Genomic DNA, 20,210 nt, shown 5'->3' on the forward strand with positions numbered 1-20,210 from the left:
CCATTTTATAGTGCTATATCACTGAAGCATGCCGACGAAGACACCAAGCAACACACCCAACCCGGTCACATTATACTGACAACGGGCAAACCAGTCGTCCCACTCCCTGTATCCTGAGCGGTAAGCAGGAGCAGAAACTACCACTTTTAAAGACTTTGGTGTGTCTCAGCCAGGGGACAGAACCCAGAGCCTTCCTCACAAGGGCGAACGCTCAACTCAAGGCCAAAAGTGAGGCGGTGCCAATGGTGGCATTAGGAAAGATAAAGTCAGTTAGGAAGAAGAGAAAAGATAAGATCCTAAATTTAGTCGCCTTTTACGATCATGCAATAGGGACAGCAGGTACAATTCTAATGTCATTTTAGAACAAATGTATTTTTCAAGGACTTTTCAAGGCCTTTTGGTTAATTCAAGGACTTTTCAAAGCAAAATTCTTAAGTTAAGGACTTTCAAAGCCAACACATAAATTCAAGGACTTTTCAAGGCCTGTACCCACCATGTGTAATGTACTAGTAAATAATGTGTGTTTTTTATTACCTCATCCACCCTGAAGACACACAAACTCTTTTTATCCTAAGGATGAGTAGTTCATTATGAAATTTCAGGGGTTAATGAGTTTAAATTATTTACACACATAATCAATGGTTAATGTTTTATTCTTGTTAAAGATAATCCACCATGGACGGAGCATAAATGACAAACATCATTTGAACAATAATTGGTATTTAATCATGTATATATGTCTAAGCAACACAAAAATAATTTCAAATAATTTATTTTGCTTTCATTACATGCACAATCAGTGCTGCATTCCATATGGGATATAGGCACGGAATTTTTTTCGGGATACATTTTTAATATTTTTATCTTTTTATTGATGTTGGTAATGGTAAGAAACTTTTGTAACTGATGGAAAATACTAAATTGTCTGTTCCTGTTTTTGAAAAAGAAAAATTACAATTTGTCAGAGGTGGAGCATCTTTAACATATATACCCATTCACATTGATTGTGCCTGTCTTTATCATTCAGAATATGTACTATACACTAACACAGCCCACCATCTTATTTCTTAACCCTAGTTATAAATGCATAATATGTAGACTTACATTGCCCGTGTATTTTCCTCAACGCAGTGTCCAGATTTTGTGATGTACTCTTGACATCGAGGTAGCTCATTCAATAAAGATGCTCCCCAGCTCTTAACAGGCTTCCCTGAAATTCAGAAATATCTCTCAATACCAAAAATTACTTATTTAGAAGTTAGAGTGGAAGAGGAAAGTTACTAACTAGAAATGGAAAGTTTATGTAATCATTTTTATATGTCAGTGGATGAGATACAGCACATAAAACATGATAATGTAAGCAAGTAAATATTATAAAACTGAAACTCAGGGCATGGCTAACTGGAAAGAAAATATTTAGGATTATTATTTTTCTGTATTTTTTTGTCACTTCTCATTGGTCAAAAACACGCCACGTGATCACCGATAAAAAACTATATTGCACGATTTTTCCGGAAGTAGTTTATAGAAAAAGTATATTGCACGGTTATTTTTAAATAACGTTATCGTCGACGTTACCAAAACGCTTAGTGTTCCTGGCGCTTTGAAACAAACACTTTGATGACCTTAGTTTGAAGCGTAACCACAAAATGTGACAGACGACGTTGATTGTTTAGGTTTCTAACAAAGATGATGACGACTTCCAGCTGATGACTACAGTTTAAACTTTTAAAGTTTCAATATAAACACGGTATAGGAGAGTAGGAAACAATCAAATAACATACATTAAGCGTCTGGAGCCATTGAATAGTGAATACGTTTGATATTTATTTTTAAAATTTACACCTAGGCTACTTACAACATTAGGCCTAGGCTAATCCTACTGTATGTATATACGACTTTCATTTTACGGAATGGAGTACTAAGCATAAGATAATGTATCTTAATGTCAATCTGAATCTGTTAATATATGTTTTGACGTCGAAGTGTATTATTTCAACGGAGAACAAACGAGCAATTAACCCCAGGTCCCCCCCCCCCCCCCCCCCCCCCCCCGAAATGGAAAAAACTGAAACTCAGGGCATGGCTAACTGGAAAGAAAATATTTAGGAATGGAAGGCTGTCTACTGGAACATTGTAATCATCACATTTATTTACAATAGATGAAAGCTGTCTACGAGCTATTGATTTATAGAGTTAAGGAAACAACTTAGTTAAGACTACATATGTAAAGATTAGACATAGATCAATTTAACACCATGGTATTCCTGGATAACACACTGTATTCTACCTTGTAAAGCATATGAAACAAACAAGGCCCCAGCGAAGGCGCCCAGATAGCCTGTCGGGTGGTGATGTGTCATTCGTCCGCTCTCTATACTCACAGCTACCAGATCATCTATATCTTCTGGTCTGAATAATAATCAGGTAGAATATTCCAAAATAATCAGGTAGAACTTCCAAAAATAATCAGGTAGAATATTCCTTTAAGTAATCTATTTCAGACTTGGTTCATGTAAACTGAGCCTTGCAATGACCTATATAGAAATGTCCATCATCTTTTGTCAGCTATGACTTATCTAGGTAGCTTTTTAAGCATGATAACATAAGTAAATACATTGTATGTATAGATTTTGATGAAAATTGGTATTAACTACATTTGTATAACTGTGATAATTTCCAAATAGACGATGACCTATGGAAGAAATTTATTTTTAATACCATATTCACCATAATTAGAGCAAAAGGTGCTTAAATAATTGTAAAAAAGGGAGTGCTTATTAATGAACCAAAATATAAGTTGTGAACGAAACAAGTTAATCATATTATAAATCTTTCTGTACTCATTGTATATTAATCTGTTACAGTAAACATGCATTTGCCTTCCTTTGAGACACATTATCATGCTGTGATTTACTTTTATATAACTCACAACTTAATGTAATATGGAATACAATGCTGATGTTAGAAGCATCAAATGTAAAACTTTTTTAAATCCATGAGATGGAGGCATTTATACAACTTCAACTCTTCTCCATAAAAAGGAAAGAGCAGTTATAGGGGAGAGGTGCTAATTATGGTTAATATGGTAATTAATATTGCAACCACATAACACTCACATCCCTTAGGCACCAGAGTCCGATCTCATTATCACATTTGAATTAAAAATTGTTTGAACAAGAATTCCACTAGCCTTGACAGTCATCTGACAGTTTTCATAACAGTATACTGAGTAAAAAAGACGACTTATAGGACTTTATAGCAAAAATTCAATAAAGATTCCCTTTTTGGAGCCTCGCACCTCTTTCCACTCAGACCACACCTACAGCCTCATGCATTTATACAAAATAGGATTATCCTATGACAAAAATTTAGCTTAGTTGTCCTGTCCCTCCTGGAGATTAGACCAGCCGTTTCCCAACTTTATTTATGACCTCACGTTATTGTATAGCATGTGTGAGCTGTGTTACATTGTAAAATAGAGTTATATATTACCTAGCAACCCCAGTATGACTCTGAGTAGTATGGGCAAGTAATAGGGGTGCCGGGGTTTACCATTATATTGGTATATTGCAATACATTGGAAAACAATATAACATTGCAATTGAATATGATGATCAGTTTTTCAGCGATACATACAGCACTTGTTTAATGCTATTACCGTGCATCATGCTTTGTTTTTAGCTATTATCTTTTCCATTTTAAGTTTTGCCTGCTTTCGCTTTCATGTTTCTCAGAAATTTTGACTGACTAAAGTCTGTATCACTTGAGTGTTTGTAAGCAGGCGTGCCAATTGCCACCCGCATACAAACGCCGAGCTAACGTTAATTCAAGACGGCATGGTGAAACGAAACACAGTTGACAGTATTTGTTGTTGTTATTGATTTTTTTAATTAGCCTTTCAAGTTTAAAACTACAATGATAATAAATGTACCGTTTGCTGTCCAGTGTTGCCACTTGAATGAACCGTGAAAATATCCAAAGTCAAGATTTTGTATATTCATACTGAAACAAGAGGCCCAAAGGGCCTTAACGGTCATCTGATTACCTTGGCAATAGTAAAATTAATTATATATGGTGTCACTTTGTCAGGACCATGTCAGGATCATTTTCAATTTCTTTCAACAAATTTTATTTCAAACAAGAGGCCCAAGGGCCTTAACATATAAGAAATTAATTAGATATAGTGTCATGGTAGCCATCTTCGATTTGTGATCAACCAGAGATGTAACAATACTTTGTTGGGACCATGTCAGGATCATTTCATGCAAGTTTCAGCCAAATTGCACTGGTAAAACTTGATAAGAAGTTCGAAATATGTTTTCAAGATGGCGGCTGTGGCGGCCATCTCGGATTTCGGATCAACCCGAAAAATAACAACACTTTCTCGGGACCATGTCAGGATCATTTCATGCAAGTTTCAGCCAAATCGCACCAGTAGAACTTGAGAAGAAGTTCAAAATGTGTTTTCAAGATGGCGGCTGTGGCGGCCATCTTGGATTTCAGATCGACCTGAAAAATAACAACACTTTGTCGGGACCATGTCAGGATCATTTCATGCAAGTTTCAGCCAAATCGCACCGGTAGAACTTGAGAAGAAGTTCAAAATGTGTTTTCAAGATGGCGGCTGTGGCTGCCATCTTGGATTTCGGATCGACCCGAAAAATAACAACACTTTGTTTGGACCATGTCAGGATCATTTCATGCAAGTTTCAGTCAAATCGCACCGGTAGAACTTGAGAAGAAGTTCAAAATGTGTTTTCAAGATGGCGGAAAATTTGAAAAGTTAACGCACGGCGCACGGCGGACGACGACGGACAAAACATGATGACTATAGGTCATCCTGACCCTTCGGGTCAGATAACCTAAAAATAGTTTGGGTCATGCAAAAGTTTTGATCCAAGTGCTATGCGCATGGGGGTCAAAATATTGCAATATGTATTGCAATACATCAACACACTATTGCAATATATCATTGTACGGTTTTACCATATTGTGGAACCCCTAGCAAGTAATGGCACTTCAACAGCATGGAAACAACATAAATCTAAAACTTGTAACTAATTTCCTTTAGGACATATACCATTACCTTGGAAACCTGAGTCCGATACACATGGCCCTCATGGCAGCCCCACAACCTCCCCCTCTGTAATCAAGGTAAAGGTCTGTAAGTTATATAACTCATTGCAGTAGTAGTCCCTAACATGTTCAGTTTATAAACTTAATTTTTCAAATAAATAATTTTACAAAAAATAAAATTTGTAATGCTTTGCTCTGAAATCTGAATGGAACTAGGATGAAATGGCCGAAGTAAAACTGTTGATACTTCTTTATCAGTAAACATTACCAAGGAAGTGAGAATGTGCAGAGATCACGTACAAATTCACTCATACGAGATTGGTAACAAATAAGATTGGATTGAAAATCATACCTTGGATTAAAAGGAATCTTGTAGCTTGACCCTAGAAAACGTGTAGCTGTCATACATGTCATTCCTAAAAAAGATTACATATAGGTCATGTATTCCTAGGAAAACTTTCTTTAAATTGATAATAATTATCTAAAAATTACATCAAAGTAAAAGAAAATGATATTATTGATTGTTACTATGGTAAACCATTCTCTATTCTCCAAATGGTTCTGATAGGATATATGCCAAGAAATCAAACCAAGCAGTTTCTCCTAGAAACATATTAGCTAGATTTATCCTGCAAGCCCATCAAATAAACAATTAAAACCCGTCTAGGTGTACAAAAATTACATACCTGGTGCTCTTCCACCCATGTCATCCATACAGGAAATATACATTCGAGCCAGTATTCTGAAGAGATGTGTCTTATCATTATCAGAGCTCTCACGACCCCATTTCATAAGTGCTGTAAAAGAAGATACAATATTTTATACCACAAGAGGTTAAAATAAACAATCTTCAAGGGAAACTATAACAGACATATTTCAAAATTAGCATTCTGAGAAGTGATTTTAATTTGAGATAATTTCATTGACAAGTTCATATCATGACTAAGGCTGTAACACAGAGTAAACTAGATGTTGCTTCCAATTAAGTAGAAAACTAAAACAAGAGGCCCATGGGCCTTAACAGTCATCTGACTATTGGCACAAAACAACATAGTCACAGTATACAGTAGTGGCTAACAATTAAGGTGATACAAGAAACTCCATGTTGAAGCTGTAAGTTTCTGAAATATTTGATGACTTTGACCTTCATTCACTTCAACAAACTTCATTTTAGCTAGTATGCTGCAGGCCCAATATCAGGTCTCTAGACCTCTTATTATTCAAAGTTGTTTCCAGATTTTAGCCTATTTGACCCCTGTTATCTTGAATGGCCATCAAGGTCATTCATTTGAATAATTTGTTTCTACAGATGATGTTCCAAGGCAAACATGTTTGTAACCAATTCAAGGATTAAGGAGGAGTCAGATTTTAAAGCAAAATTTCCTGCCCCTCCTTCCGCAGGGGTCAGACCAGGCTCATTTATATAAAATATGATAACCTTTCCCCAATGATGTTTCGAAACAAATTTGGTGCCATTCATAGTAGGAGTAGGATTTTTCTCTGATAAAGCTGATTAAGTTTCCCCTTTTGGACCCCTACCTCTTCCATCCTAGGGGTCAGACTAGGTTTGATTGTCCTTTGCCAATAATGTTTCAAACCAAATATGATTGAAATTCACTTTGCGGTTGAGGAGGAGTAGAGTTTGAAATGCAAAAGTTTATGCACAATGCATGGTGCACAACGATGGACGAAGCACAATGACTATAGGTCATAATGACCCTTCGGGTCAGATGACCTAATTATCACTAATAAACTGTATTTATTCTAATGAGAAAAAATTATTAACCTATCTTGTGTCACACTGAACAAAATATGGGAAGCTTATTTCATGTTATATATGATAGAAATATAAGTGTCAATATAGTTAGTAGTGGTATGAGTTTAGGACAACCTACTAATTATCAATTTTATAAATGGATACTACTTACAAATACTCTCCTATATCTTTATATTTGACTTTTAGTTTTTTGAAGAATTTTAGTAAAGGTTTTTTCTCAATTCAAATTATTGTGTATTTACTATGTCTAAGGCATTCTGAAATGAGGTATTGCACATTTTTTATTACATAATAAAGGTTCAATACAGTATAAAATAAGCATGAGTTATTTCCCATCTTGAAAATTGATTCTTACCTTTCATAATCGATAGTCTTTGGAAAAATCATAATCGATCGATCATTGAATAAAATTGAGAATTGGTCCAACACTAATAGTATGTTTATTTAACTGAGCTTTAGACAACAAGAGGCCCATGGGCCTTAACGGTCATCTGACTATTGGCACAATACACACCTAAAGAATATAGCAGTGGCAAACAATTAAGGCAAAACAAAAGAACTCTTTTAATAGCAAAAGTTAAGGTATTCATACATTTGATGAATTAGGCCATGAATGAAGTTCCCTTGATCCTCACCATGCTACAAGTCCAATATCAGGTCTCTAGGCCTCTTAGTTATTCACAAGAAGTTGTTTCAAGATTTTAGCCTATTTTGTGCCTGTGACCTTGGATGAAGGTCAAGTTCATTCATTTGAACAAATTTGGTAGCCATTCATCCCAGCATGTCAACAGCCCAATATCAGGTCTCTAGGCCTCTTAGTTATTCACAAGAAGTTGATTAAAGATTTTAGCCTATTTGACCTCTGTGACCTTGAATGATGATCAAGGCTATTCATTTGAACTTAATAAACCTTCATCCCAGCATGCTGCAGGCCCAATATGAGTACCCTTGGCCTTTTAGTTCTTGAGAAAAAGTTATTTAAAAGATTTTAGTCTGTTTATCCTCTGTGCCCTTGATTAAGGTCAATGTCCTTTATTTGTACAAAAAAGCCCCCTTCATCCCAGCATGCTACAGGCCAAATATCAGTACCCTGGGCCTTTGGGTTATTGAGAAGTCTTTTGAATGAAAAATTTATGCTTAGCAGACAGCGCACTGCGCAAGACGAGGAAGGATGTGTAGTAGTGTTATTTTACTACTTTTATTTTATTTGGTAGCCATTCATAGCCATTCATCCCAGCATGTCAACAGCCCAATATCAGGTCTCTAGGCCTCTTAGTTATTCACAAGAAGTTGATTAAAGATTTTAGCCTATTTGACCTCTGTGACCTTGAATGATGATCAAGGCTATTCATTTGAACTTAATAAACCTTCATCCCAGCATGCTGCAGGCCCAATATGAGTACCCTTGGCCTTTTAGTTCTTGAGAAAAAGTTATTTAAAAGATTTTAGTCTGTTTGGCCTCTGTGCCCTTGATTAAGGTCAATGTCCTTTATTTGTACAAAAAAGCCCCCTTCATCCCAGCATGCTACAGGCCAAATATCAGTACCCTGGGCCTTTGGGTTATTGAGAAGTCTTTTGAATGAAAAATTTATGCTTAGCAGACAGCGCACTGCGCAAGACGAGGAAGGATGCATGATGACAATAGGTCATCCTGACTCGAAGGCTAATGTTGACTAAAAACTCAAACCATCTTTGAATAAGTCAAACCTAAGATGATAGCATAGACAATATTTTGTCAATACAGACTTACCCTCAGCAGTGGCTAAGGTCATAACTGTATCGTCACTTACATTCCACGCCGGTACTGCAATATAATAAACATCAGTGTAAGATAAACATTCCACCCTGGTACTACAATATTATAAACATCAGTTAAATATAAACATTCCACCCTGGTACTACAACATTATAAACATCAGTTAAAGATAAACATTCCACCCTGGTACTACAATATTATAAACATCAGTTAAAGATAAACATTCCACCCTGGTACTACAATATTATAAACATCAGTTAAAGATAAACATTCCACCCTGGTACTACAATATTATAAACATCAGTTAAAGATAAACATTCCACCCTGGTACTACAACATTATAAATATCAGTTAAATATAAACATTCCACCCTGGTACTACAATATTATAAACATCAGTTAAAGATAAACATTCCACCCTGGTACATATACTACAACATTATAAACATCAGTTAAAGATAAACATTCCACCCTGGTACTACAACATTATAAACATCAGTTAAAGATAAACATTCCACCCTGGTACATATACTACAACATTATAAACATCATTTAAAGATAAACATTCCACCCTGGTACTACAATATTATAAACATCAGTTAAAGATAAATATTCCACCCTGGTACTACAATATTATAAACATCAGTTAAAGATAAACATTCCACCCTGGTACTACAACATTATAAACATCAGTTAAAGATAAACATTCCACCCTGGTACTACAACATTATAAACATCAGTTAAAGATAAACATTCCACCCTGGTACTACAATATTATAAACATCAGTTAAAGATAAACATTCCACCCTAGTACTACAATATTATAAACATCAGTTAAAGATAAACATTCCACCCTGGTACTACAATATTATAAACATCAGTTAAAGATAAACATTCCACCCTGGTACTACAATATTATAAATATCAGTTAAATATAAACATTCCACCCTGGTACTACAACATTATAAACATCAGTTAAAGATAAACATTCCACCCTGGTACTACAATATTATAAACATCAGTTAAAGATAAACATTCCACCCTGGTACTACAATATTATAAACATCAGTTAAAGATAAACATTCCACCCTGGTACTACAACATTATAAACATCAGTTAAAGATAAACATTCCACCCTGGTACTACAACATTATCAACATCAGTTAAAGATAAACATTCCACCCTGGTACACCAACATTATAAACATCAGTTAAAGAAAAACATTCCACCCTGGTACTACAACATTATAAACATCAGTGTAAGGTAAACATTCCACCCTGGTACTACAATATTATAAACATCAGTTAAATATAAGCATTCCACCCTGGTACTACAACATTATAAACATCAGTTAAAGATAAACATTCCACCCTGGTACTACAATATTATAAACATCAGTTAAAGATAAACATTCCACCCTGGTACTACAACATTATAAACATCAGTTAAAGATAAACATTCCACCCTGGTACTACAACATTATAAACATCAGTTAAAGATAAACATTCCACCCTGGTACTACAACATTATAAACATCAGTTAAAGATAAACATTCCACCCTGGTACTACAATATTATAAACATCAGTTAAAGATAAACATTCCACCCTGGTACTACAATATTATAAACATCAGTTAAATATAAACATTCCACCCTGGTACTACAATATTATAAACATCAGTTAAAGATAAACATTCCACCCTGGTACTACAACATTATAAACATCAGTTAAAATATAAACATTCCACCCTGGTACTACAACATTATAAACATCAGTTAAATATAAACATTCCACCCTGGTACTACAACATTATAAACATCAGTTAAAGATAAACATTCCACCCTGGTACTACAACATTATAAACATCAGTTAAAGATAAACATTCCACCCTGGTACTACAATATTATAAACATCAGTTAAAGATAAACATTCCACCCTGGTACTACAACATTGTAAACATCAGTTAAAGATAAACATTCCACCCTGGTACTACAACATTATAAACATCAGTTAAAGATAAACATTCCACCCTGGTACTACAACATTATAAACATCAGTTAAAGATAAACATTCCACCCTGGTACTACAATATTATAAACATCAGTTAAAGATAAACATTCCACCCTGGTACTACAACATTATAAACATCAGTTAAAGATAAACATTCCACCCTGGTACTACAACATTATAAACATCAGTTAAAGATAAATATTCCACCCTGGTACTACAACATTATAAACATCAGTTAAAGATAAACATTCCACCCTGGTACTACAACATTATAAACATCAGTTAAAGATAAACATTCCACCCTGGTACTACAACATTATAAACATCAGTTAAAGATAAACATTCCACCCTGGTACTACAACATTATAAACATAAGTTAAAGATAAACATTCCACCCTGGTACTACAAATTTATAAACATCAGTTAAAGATAAACATTCCACCCTGGTACTACAACATTGTAAACATCAGTTAAAGATAAACATTCCACCCTGGTACTACAAATTATAAAATCAGTTAAACATTCCATCCTGTACTACATTATAAACATCAGTTAAAGATAAAATTCCACCCTGGTACTACAATATTATAAACATCAGTTAAAGATAAACATTCCACCCTGGTACTACAACATTATAAACATCAGTTAAATATAAACATTCCACCCTGGTACTACAACATTATAAACATCAGTTAAATATAAACATTCCACCCTGGTACTACAACATTATAAACATCAGTTAAAGATAAACATTCCACCCTGGTACTACAACATTATAAACATCAGTTAAAGATAAACATTCCACCCTGGTACTACAATATTATAAACATCAGTTAAAGATAAACATTCCACCCTGGTACTACAACATTATAAACATCAGTTAAAGATAAACATTCCACCCTGGTACTACAATATTATAAACATCAGTTAAAGATAAACATTCCACCCTGGTACTACAACATTATAAACATCATTTAAAGATAAACATTCCACCCTGGTACTACAACATTATAAACATCAGTTAAAGATAAACATTCCACCCTGGTACTACAACATTATAAACATCAGTTAAAGATAAACATTCCACCCTGGTACTACAACATTATAAACATCAGTTAAAGATAAACATTCCACCCTGGTACTACAATATTATAAACATCATTTAAAGATAAACATTCCACCCTGGTACTACAACATTATAAACATCATTTAAAGATAAACATTCCACCCTGGTACTACAATATTATAAACATCAGTTAAAGATAAACATTCCACCCTGGTACTACAACATAATAAACATCATTTAAAGATAAACATTCCACCCTGGTACTACAATATTATAAACATCAGTTAAAGATAAACATTCCACCCTGGTACTACAACATTATAAACATCAGTTAAAGATAAATATTCCACCCTGGTACTACAATATTATAAACATCAGTTAAAGATAAACATTCCACCCTGGTATTACAATATTATACATCAGTTAAACAACATCCACCCGGTATACAACATTTAAACATCAGTTAAAGATAAATATTCCACCCTGGTACTACAATATTATAAACATCAGTTAAACGATAAACATTCCACCCTGGTACTACAATATTATAAACATCAGTTAAAGATAAATATTCCATCCTGGTACTACAACATTATAAACATCAGTTAAAGATAAACATTCCACCCTGGTACTACAACATTATAAACATCAGTTAAAGATAAACATTCCACCCTGGTACTACAATATTATAAACATCAGTTAAAGAAAAACATTCCACCCTGGTACTATAACATTGTAAACATCAACTAGAACACTGACACGTCAGAAAGGGCCCCGCTATGTGTCTGACGTTCTTAAGTGGAAAAGTAGTATTTTGACAACGAATTCTTCCGTGTTAGCTATATGTTGCTAATAAATAATTAATGTCAACATTAATTGGGAAACCGATGATGATACATTATTATAATTCTTTGGAAAAAGTCTTCCAAGTATTTAACTTGAATCCTGATTCCAAGCTAACATTACATTAAGAGCATACAATTAACTCAAATATCCCTTTTAAACAAGGTAAACCTCATAGTTTGCTGAAGAAACACATAACAAATGTGAAAGGAAGGGAATAAAGGTCTTGCTCAAATATTTTAATCATGTAAAAGTTTTTTTTCCATAAGAGTTGTATCTGCAAATAAACTCTGTGGAATGGTATATCTTTTCTTTGTCTCTGGAAAAACTTACTTCAGGATAAATTCTGAAAAAAAATATCAAGTTAGATGAAACTGTTCTAAGTGAATATTGTATACTAGTTCATAGTAAATGTTATTTCTTACCCATCACATAAGATCTACAAATATTTGCTTGTTAAATTTGACCTTGACCTTTGACTTAGTAACCTTGGCCCATGACCTTACCTTTGGACAGTCAACTCCTTGTTTAATTCTGAACAACTTTGCATCATAATGTTATAACAAAATGTTTATCAGTTAAGAGCAACAACATTGTGATTTTTTTAAATGTTAAAATCCAAGATGGCCGATTTTTTAATTTAATTTCAGCCTGAAAAATTACCAAGCAGATCTAGGATGGATGGGGAATCATCATGTAAAATATGGGGAAAATACTCCACTCCCTTCCATCATTAATGTGCAAAAGAAAAAAAACGGACAGACGGACGGACGGACGGACAGACGGACGGACGGACGGACAACCTGATTACTATAGGGCATCCGCATCTCGATGCAGGGCCCTAATTAAAGATAAACATTCCACCCTGGTACTACAATATTATAAACATCAGTTAAAGATAAACATTCCACCCTGGTACTACAACATTATAAACATCAATTAAAGATAAGCATTCCACCCTGGTACTACAACATTATAAACATCAGTTAAAGATAAACATTCCACCCTGGTACTACAATATTATAAACATCAGTTAAAGATAAACATTCCACCCTGGTACTACAATATTATAAACATCAGTTAAAGATAAATATTCCACCCTGGTACTACAATATTATAAACATCAGTTAAAGATAAACATTCCACCCTGGTACTACAATATTATAAACATCAGTTAAAGATAAACATTCCAGCCTGGTACTACAATATTATAAACATCAGTTAAAGATAAACATTCCACCCTGGTACTACAACATTATAAACATCAGTTAAAGATAAACATTCTATCCTGGTACTACAATATTATAAACATCAGTTAAAGATAAATATTCCACCCTGGTACTACAATATTATAAACATCAGTGTAAGGTAAACATTCCACCCTGGTACTACAACATTATAAACATCAGTTAAATATAAGCATTCCACCCTGGTACTACAACATTGTAAACATCAGTTAAATATAAACATTCCACCCTGGTACTACAATATTATAAACATCAGTTAAAGATAAACATTCCACCCTGGTACTACAACATTATAAACATCAGTTAAACGATAAACATTCCACCCTGGTACTACAACATTATTAACATCAGTGAAAGATAAAAATTCCACCCTGGTACTACAACATTATAAACATCAGTTAAAGATAAACATTCCATCCTGGTACTACAATATTATAAACATCAGTTAAAGATAAATATTCCACCCTGGTACTACAATATTATAAACATCAGTTAAAGATAAACATTCCATCCTGGTACTACAATATTATAAACATAAGTTAAATATAAACATTCCACCCTGGTACTACAATATTATAAACATCAGTTAAAGATAAACATTCCATCCTGGTACTACAATATTATAAACATCAGTTAAAGATAAACATTCCAGCCTGGTACTACAATATTATAAACATCAGTTAAAGATAAACATTACACCCTGGTACTACAACATTATAAACATCAGTTAAATATAAGCATTCCACCCTGGTAACTACAACATTGTAAACATCAGTTAAATATAAACATTCCACCCTGGTACTACAATATCATAAACATCAGTTAAAGATAAACATTCCACCCTGGTACTACAATATTATAAACATCAGTTAAAGATAAACATTCCACCCTGGTACTACAACATTATAAACATCAGTTAAATATAAACATTCCACCCTGGTACTACAATATTATAAACATCAGTTAAAGATAAACATTCCACCCTGGTACTACAATATTATAAACATCAGTTAAAGATAAATATTCCACCCTGGTACCACAATATTATAAACATCAGTTAAAGATAAACATTCCACCCTGGTACTACAACATTATAAACATCAGTTAAAGATAAATATTCCACCCTGGTACCACAATATTATAAACATCAGTTAAAGATAAACATTCCACCCTGGTACTACAACATTATAAACATCAGTTAAAGATAAACATTCCACCCTGGTACTACAATATTATAAACATCAGTTAAAGATAAACATTCCACCCTGGTACTACAATATTATAAACATCAGTTAAAGATAAACATTCCACCCTGGTACTACAATATTATAAACATCAGTTAAAGATAAACATTCCACCCTGGTACTACAATATTATAAACATCAGTTAAACGATAAACATTCCACCCTGGTACTACAATATTATAAACATCAGTTAAACGATAAACATTCCACCCTGGTACTACAACATTATAAATATCATTTAAAGATAAACATTCCATCCTGGTACTACAATATTATAAACATCAGTTAAAGATAAATATTCCACCCTGGTACTACAATATTATAAACATCAGTTAAAGATAAACATTCCACCCTGGTACTACAACATTATAAACATCATTTAAAGATAAACATTCCATCCTGGTACTACAATATTATAAACATCAGTTAAAGATAAATATTCCACCCTGGTACTACAATATTATAAACATCAGTTAAAGATAAACATTCCATCCTGGCATATTATAAACATCAGTTAAAGATAAATATTCCACCCTGGTACTACAATATTATAAACATCAGTTAAAGATAAACATTCCATCCTGGTACTACAACATTATAAACATCAGTTAAAGATAAACATTCCACCCTGGTACTACAATATTATAAACATCAGTTAAAGATAAACATTCCACCCTGGTACTACAATATTATAAACATCAGTTAAAGATAAACATTCCACCCTGGTACTACAATATTATAAACATCAGTTAAAGATAAACATTCCACCCTGGTACTACAATATTATAAACATCAGTTAAAGATAAACATTCCACCCTGGTACTACAATATTATAAACATCAGTTAAAGATAAACATTCCACCCTGGTACTACAACATTATAAACATCATTTAAAGATAAACATTCCACCCTGGTACTACAATATTATAAACATCAGTTAAAGATAAACATTCCATCCTGGTACTACAACATTATAAACATCAGTTAAAGATAAATATTCCACCCTGGTACTACAATATTATAAACATCAGTTAAAGATAAACATTCCACCCTGGTACTACAATATTATAAACATCAGTTAAAGATAAACATTCTATCCTGGTAATACTTAAGGAATGATTGTTATTGTTTGTTGTTTACTGGTGTGTAAAATGCATTTTTTGTACAGATATTTTAAATGACGCGAATTAGTCATATCAAAAATATTAATGCCTGTTACTGGTAATGTTGTGAAAATAATTTATCTTAAAATCACATTATTTGGTTGAAAATTAGACTGCATGACGGTCATAATCTTATCATTTGGTATAGGATTTAATGAAAGCTGCAACTTGACTATAATCATTGCAATAACAACTGACTTGATTAAGTCTGTCATTGCTTGTGTCCACCGAGACTGAACAGAGAAGTGGTACAACATCTAGGTAATATGATAAATGTTGTAAGAACAGCATTCCAGTGTATGTGTATTCTTACATCTAGGTAATATGATAAATGTTGTAAGAACAGCGTTCCAGTGTATGTGTATTCTTACATCTAGGTAATATGATAAATGTTGTAAGAACAGCGTTCCAGTGTATGTGTATTCTTACATCTAGGTAATATGATAAATATTGTAAGAACAGCGTTCCAGTGTATGTGTATTCTTACATCTAGGTAATATGATAAATAAACTGTTGTAAGAGCAGCGTTACAGTGTATGTTTATTCTTACATCTAGGTAATATGATAAATATTGTAAGAGCAGCGTTACAGTGTATGTGTATTCTTACATCTAGGTAATATGATAAATATTGTAAGAACAGCGTTCCAGTGTATGTGTATTCTTACATCTAGGTAATATGATAAATATTGTAAGAACAGCGTTCCAGTGTATGTGTATTCTTACATCTAGGTAATATGATAAATATTGTAAGAACAGCGTTCCAGTGTATGTGTATTCTTACATCTAGGTAATATGATAAATGTTGTAAGAACAGCGTTCCAGTGTATGTGTATTCTTACATCTAGGTAATATGATAAATATTGTAAGAACAGCGTTCCAGTGTATGTGTATTCTTACATCTAGGTAATATGATAAATATTGTAAGAACAGCGTTCCAGTGTATGTGTATTCTTACATCTAGGTAATATGATAAATATTGTAAGAACAGCGTTCCAGTGTATGTGTATTCTTACATCTAGGTAATATGATAAATATTGTAAGAACAGCGTTCCAGTGTATGTGTATTCTTACATCTAGGTAATATGATAAATAAACTGGTGTAAGAGCAGCGTTACAGTGTATGTGTATTCTTACATCTAGGTAATATGATAAATGTTGTAAGAACAGCGTTCCAGTGTATGTGTATTCTTACATCTAGGTAATATGATAAATATTGTAAGAACAGCGTTCCAGTGTATGTGTATTCTTACATCTAGGTAATATGATAAATAAACTGTTGTAAGAGCAGCGTTACAGTGTATGTGTATTCTTACATCTAGGTAATATGATAAATATTGTAAGAACAGCGTTCCAGTGTATGTGTATTCTTACATCTAGGTAATATGATAAATATTGTAAGAACAGCGTTCCAGTGTATGTGTATTCTTACATCTATGTAATATGATAAATATTGTAAGAACAGCGTTACAGTGTATGTGTATTCTTACATCTATGTAATATGATAAATATTGTAAGAACAGCGTTCCAGTGTATGTGTATTCTTACATCTAGGTAATATGATAAAATATTGTAAGAACAGCGTTCCAGTGTATGTGTATTCTTACATCTATGTAATATGATAAATATTGTAAGAGCAGCGTTACAGTGTATGTGTATTCTTACATCTATGTAATATGATAAATATTGTAAGAACAGCGTTCCAGTGTATGTGTATTCTTACATCTATGTAATATGATAAATGTTTTAAGAACAGCGTTCCAGTGTATGTGTATTCTTACATCTAGGTAAATATGATAAATATTGTAAGAACAGCGTTCCAGTGTATGTGTATTCTTACATCTAGGTAATATGATAAATATTGTAAGAACAGCGTTCCAGTGTATGTGTATTCTTACATCTAGGTAATATGATAAATATTGTAAGAGCAGCGTTACAGTGTATGTGTATTCTTACATCTAGGTAATATGATAAATAAACTGTTGTAAGAATAGCGTTCCATTGTATGTGTATTCTTACATCTAAGTAATATGATAAATAAACTATTTTAAAAGCAGCGTTAAAGTGTATTCTTACATGCAACAGTAATCTTTGCGAGGCCTCCAAGTTGTTCCAGTTCTTTATGGATGACTTTACCGCTGTGACAAAACTCCCAGCGCCCGTGGTAATACCCAAGTGCATCTCCTACTCCAGTAAGTACCATGGAGGCCTGGTATCGCTGGCTTATATCAGTAGCCATTACCTGTAACAACCAGACACTTCTAATAAATCCAAGATCAAAAAATTTACACTGTGATACAACTCAAATTTTAAAAATGACAGTCAATATAAAAATTGACTTACAGGTGTTATATGTGTAACAGGAGAAGATAAAATGTTGCGGCCAGACCGGGATTCTAACCTGGACTGAGCAACCTGGTCATCGACGATCGACTTAGTCTAATCCCGCTACATATGTGTAGTTGAATCCTGGAGTTTAATAGCTATTCCTAGATTTTAGGCCCGAGATAGGGTGTTTTTCTCTGGCTTACCGCATAACTTCTTTGTTTGATTGGAGTTGTTATTGAATGTATTGCCCGATACAATGCAGGGCACAGGTTAGTATTTGAATACTACCTGTTTCAAGCTCGTGCTGGAGTTAGTATTTGGTTATCAACCTGCGTCCGTGTATAGCTGTAAGGTATGGAACATGGCTAAGACCACAGGGGTTTGTTACATCAGAAGGCTGCATGGGGCATGGATCACAGGTGCACGTAAAATCAATATTGGAGAAACGGAGGTTGCTTGCATCATTATTTAAATCGCAAGAGTAAAGTTGGCGCCTTTGAATATAAAATGTGAATGGTATACAAAGACATCATAATATTCGGAAAATATATATCATACATGTATGTCCGTAAAACTGACGGTAAAATAAGGATAGCAGATAATACACAGTTTTTTCAAAAGTTTATTTCCTTTTAGCGTATTATTATAATAAATCTATAAAAAGACACAAAAAATACAAGCGATTTCTTAATTTCATTTTCATATTTAAACAGGAGATCCCAGAGGGATCTTGACGCCCACCAAAGAATGATCTATGTCTGACAATGGAAAGATGGATCTTTTCTCTACTTTTCAAACATACTACATATAAATTTGAGACAGATCGCTTCAGCATTTTCTGACAAATAGCAGTAACAAACTTCAACTATCAAAATCAAAGATGGCTCCTTGGTGGCCATCTTGTTGATCGATCGGTCCAAAAATGCAATATGTTCAACTATAGCCCTAGGGGAACCTACATGTGAAATTTGAGATTGATTCATTCCATACTCTCTGAGAAATAGCGATAACAAACTTTAACTATCCCAAGACACAATATGCATAACTAGGTCCCTAGGGGAACCTTCATATGAAATTTGAGAAAGATCCCTTCAGCAGTTTCTGGGGAATAGCGATAACAAACTTTAAATATCAAAATCCAAGATGGCTGCCTGAGGGCTATCTTGTTGACCGATCGGTCCCAAAACGCAATATGCACAATAAGGTCCCTAGGGGAACCTACAAATAAATTTTGAGTAAGATCTCTTCAGTCCTTTCTGAGATATAGCGATAACAAACTTTAACTATCAAAATCCACGATGGCTGCCTGGCGGCCATATTGTTGACCGATTGGTCCCAAAATGTAACATGCATAACTAGGTCCCTAGGGGAACCTACATACCAAATTTTAGACAGATCCCTCAGTACTTTCTGAGAAACAGTGATAACAAGAATTGTTAACGGACAGACGGATGGAAGGACAGAAGGAAATTATAAATTCCAAAGGAGCAAAAGTGTTCTTGGATCGAATCCAATCCATGATTGGGAACAAAAACTCTAACATTGGATATAATTTGACACCTTTACAACCCACTTATGGAGAGGTGAGGTGTCATGCAGACATAAAGGAAATTATGTAACGATTCTAAAGCCTTGAAATAGAAATCAAGATTACCTTCATATTGAAATCATTGATTCTCCAAACAAAAATATTTTGGATT

The 20,210-nt window shown here is 33.7% G+C and overlaps 1 protein-coding gene across 1 annotated transcript in view; it reads right to left on the bottom strand.

Moving 5' to 3' along the window:
• Window positions 1-20,210, bottom strand: part of LOC138322880 (ADP-ribosylhydrolase ARH1-like) — a 33,048-nt gene that overhangs the window by 8,794 nt on the left and 4,044 nt on the right. The window contains exons 2-8 of the mRNA XM_069267081.1: window positions 18,259-18,424; window positions 8,607-8,660; window positions 5,766-5,876; window positions 5,432-5,495; window positions 5,090-5,146; window positions 2,291-2,412; window positions 1,105-1,210 (exon numbers count right to left, since the gene is read on the bottom strand). Of these exons, the coding sequence (XP_069123182.1) occupies window positions 1,105-1,210; window positions 2,291-2,412; window positions 5,090-5,146; window positions 5,432-5,495; window positions 5,766-5,876; window positions 8,607-8,660; window positions 18,259-18,421 (677 nt within the window). The 5' untranslated portion in view covers window positions 18,422-18,424. The remainder of the gene's footprint in view (window positions 1-1,104; window positions 1,211-2,290; window positions 2,413-5,089; window positions 5,147-5,431; window positions 5,496-5,765; window positions 5,877-8,606; window positions 8,661-18,258; window positions 18,425-20,210) is intronic.

Source organism: Argopecten irradians, chromosome 5 (genome assembly GCF_041381155.1).
Source record: "Argopecten irradians isolate NY chromosome 5, Ai_NY, whole genome shotgun sequence".
Classification (NCBI taxonomy): Eukaryota; Metazoa; Mollusca; class Bivalvia; order Pectinida; family Pectinidae; genus Argopecten; species Argopecten irradians.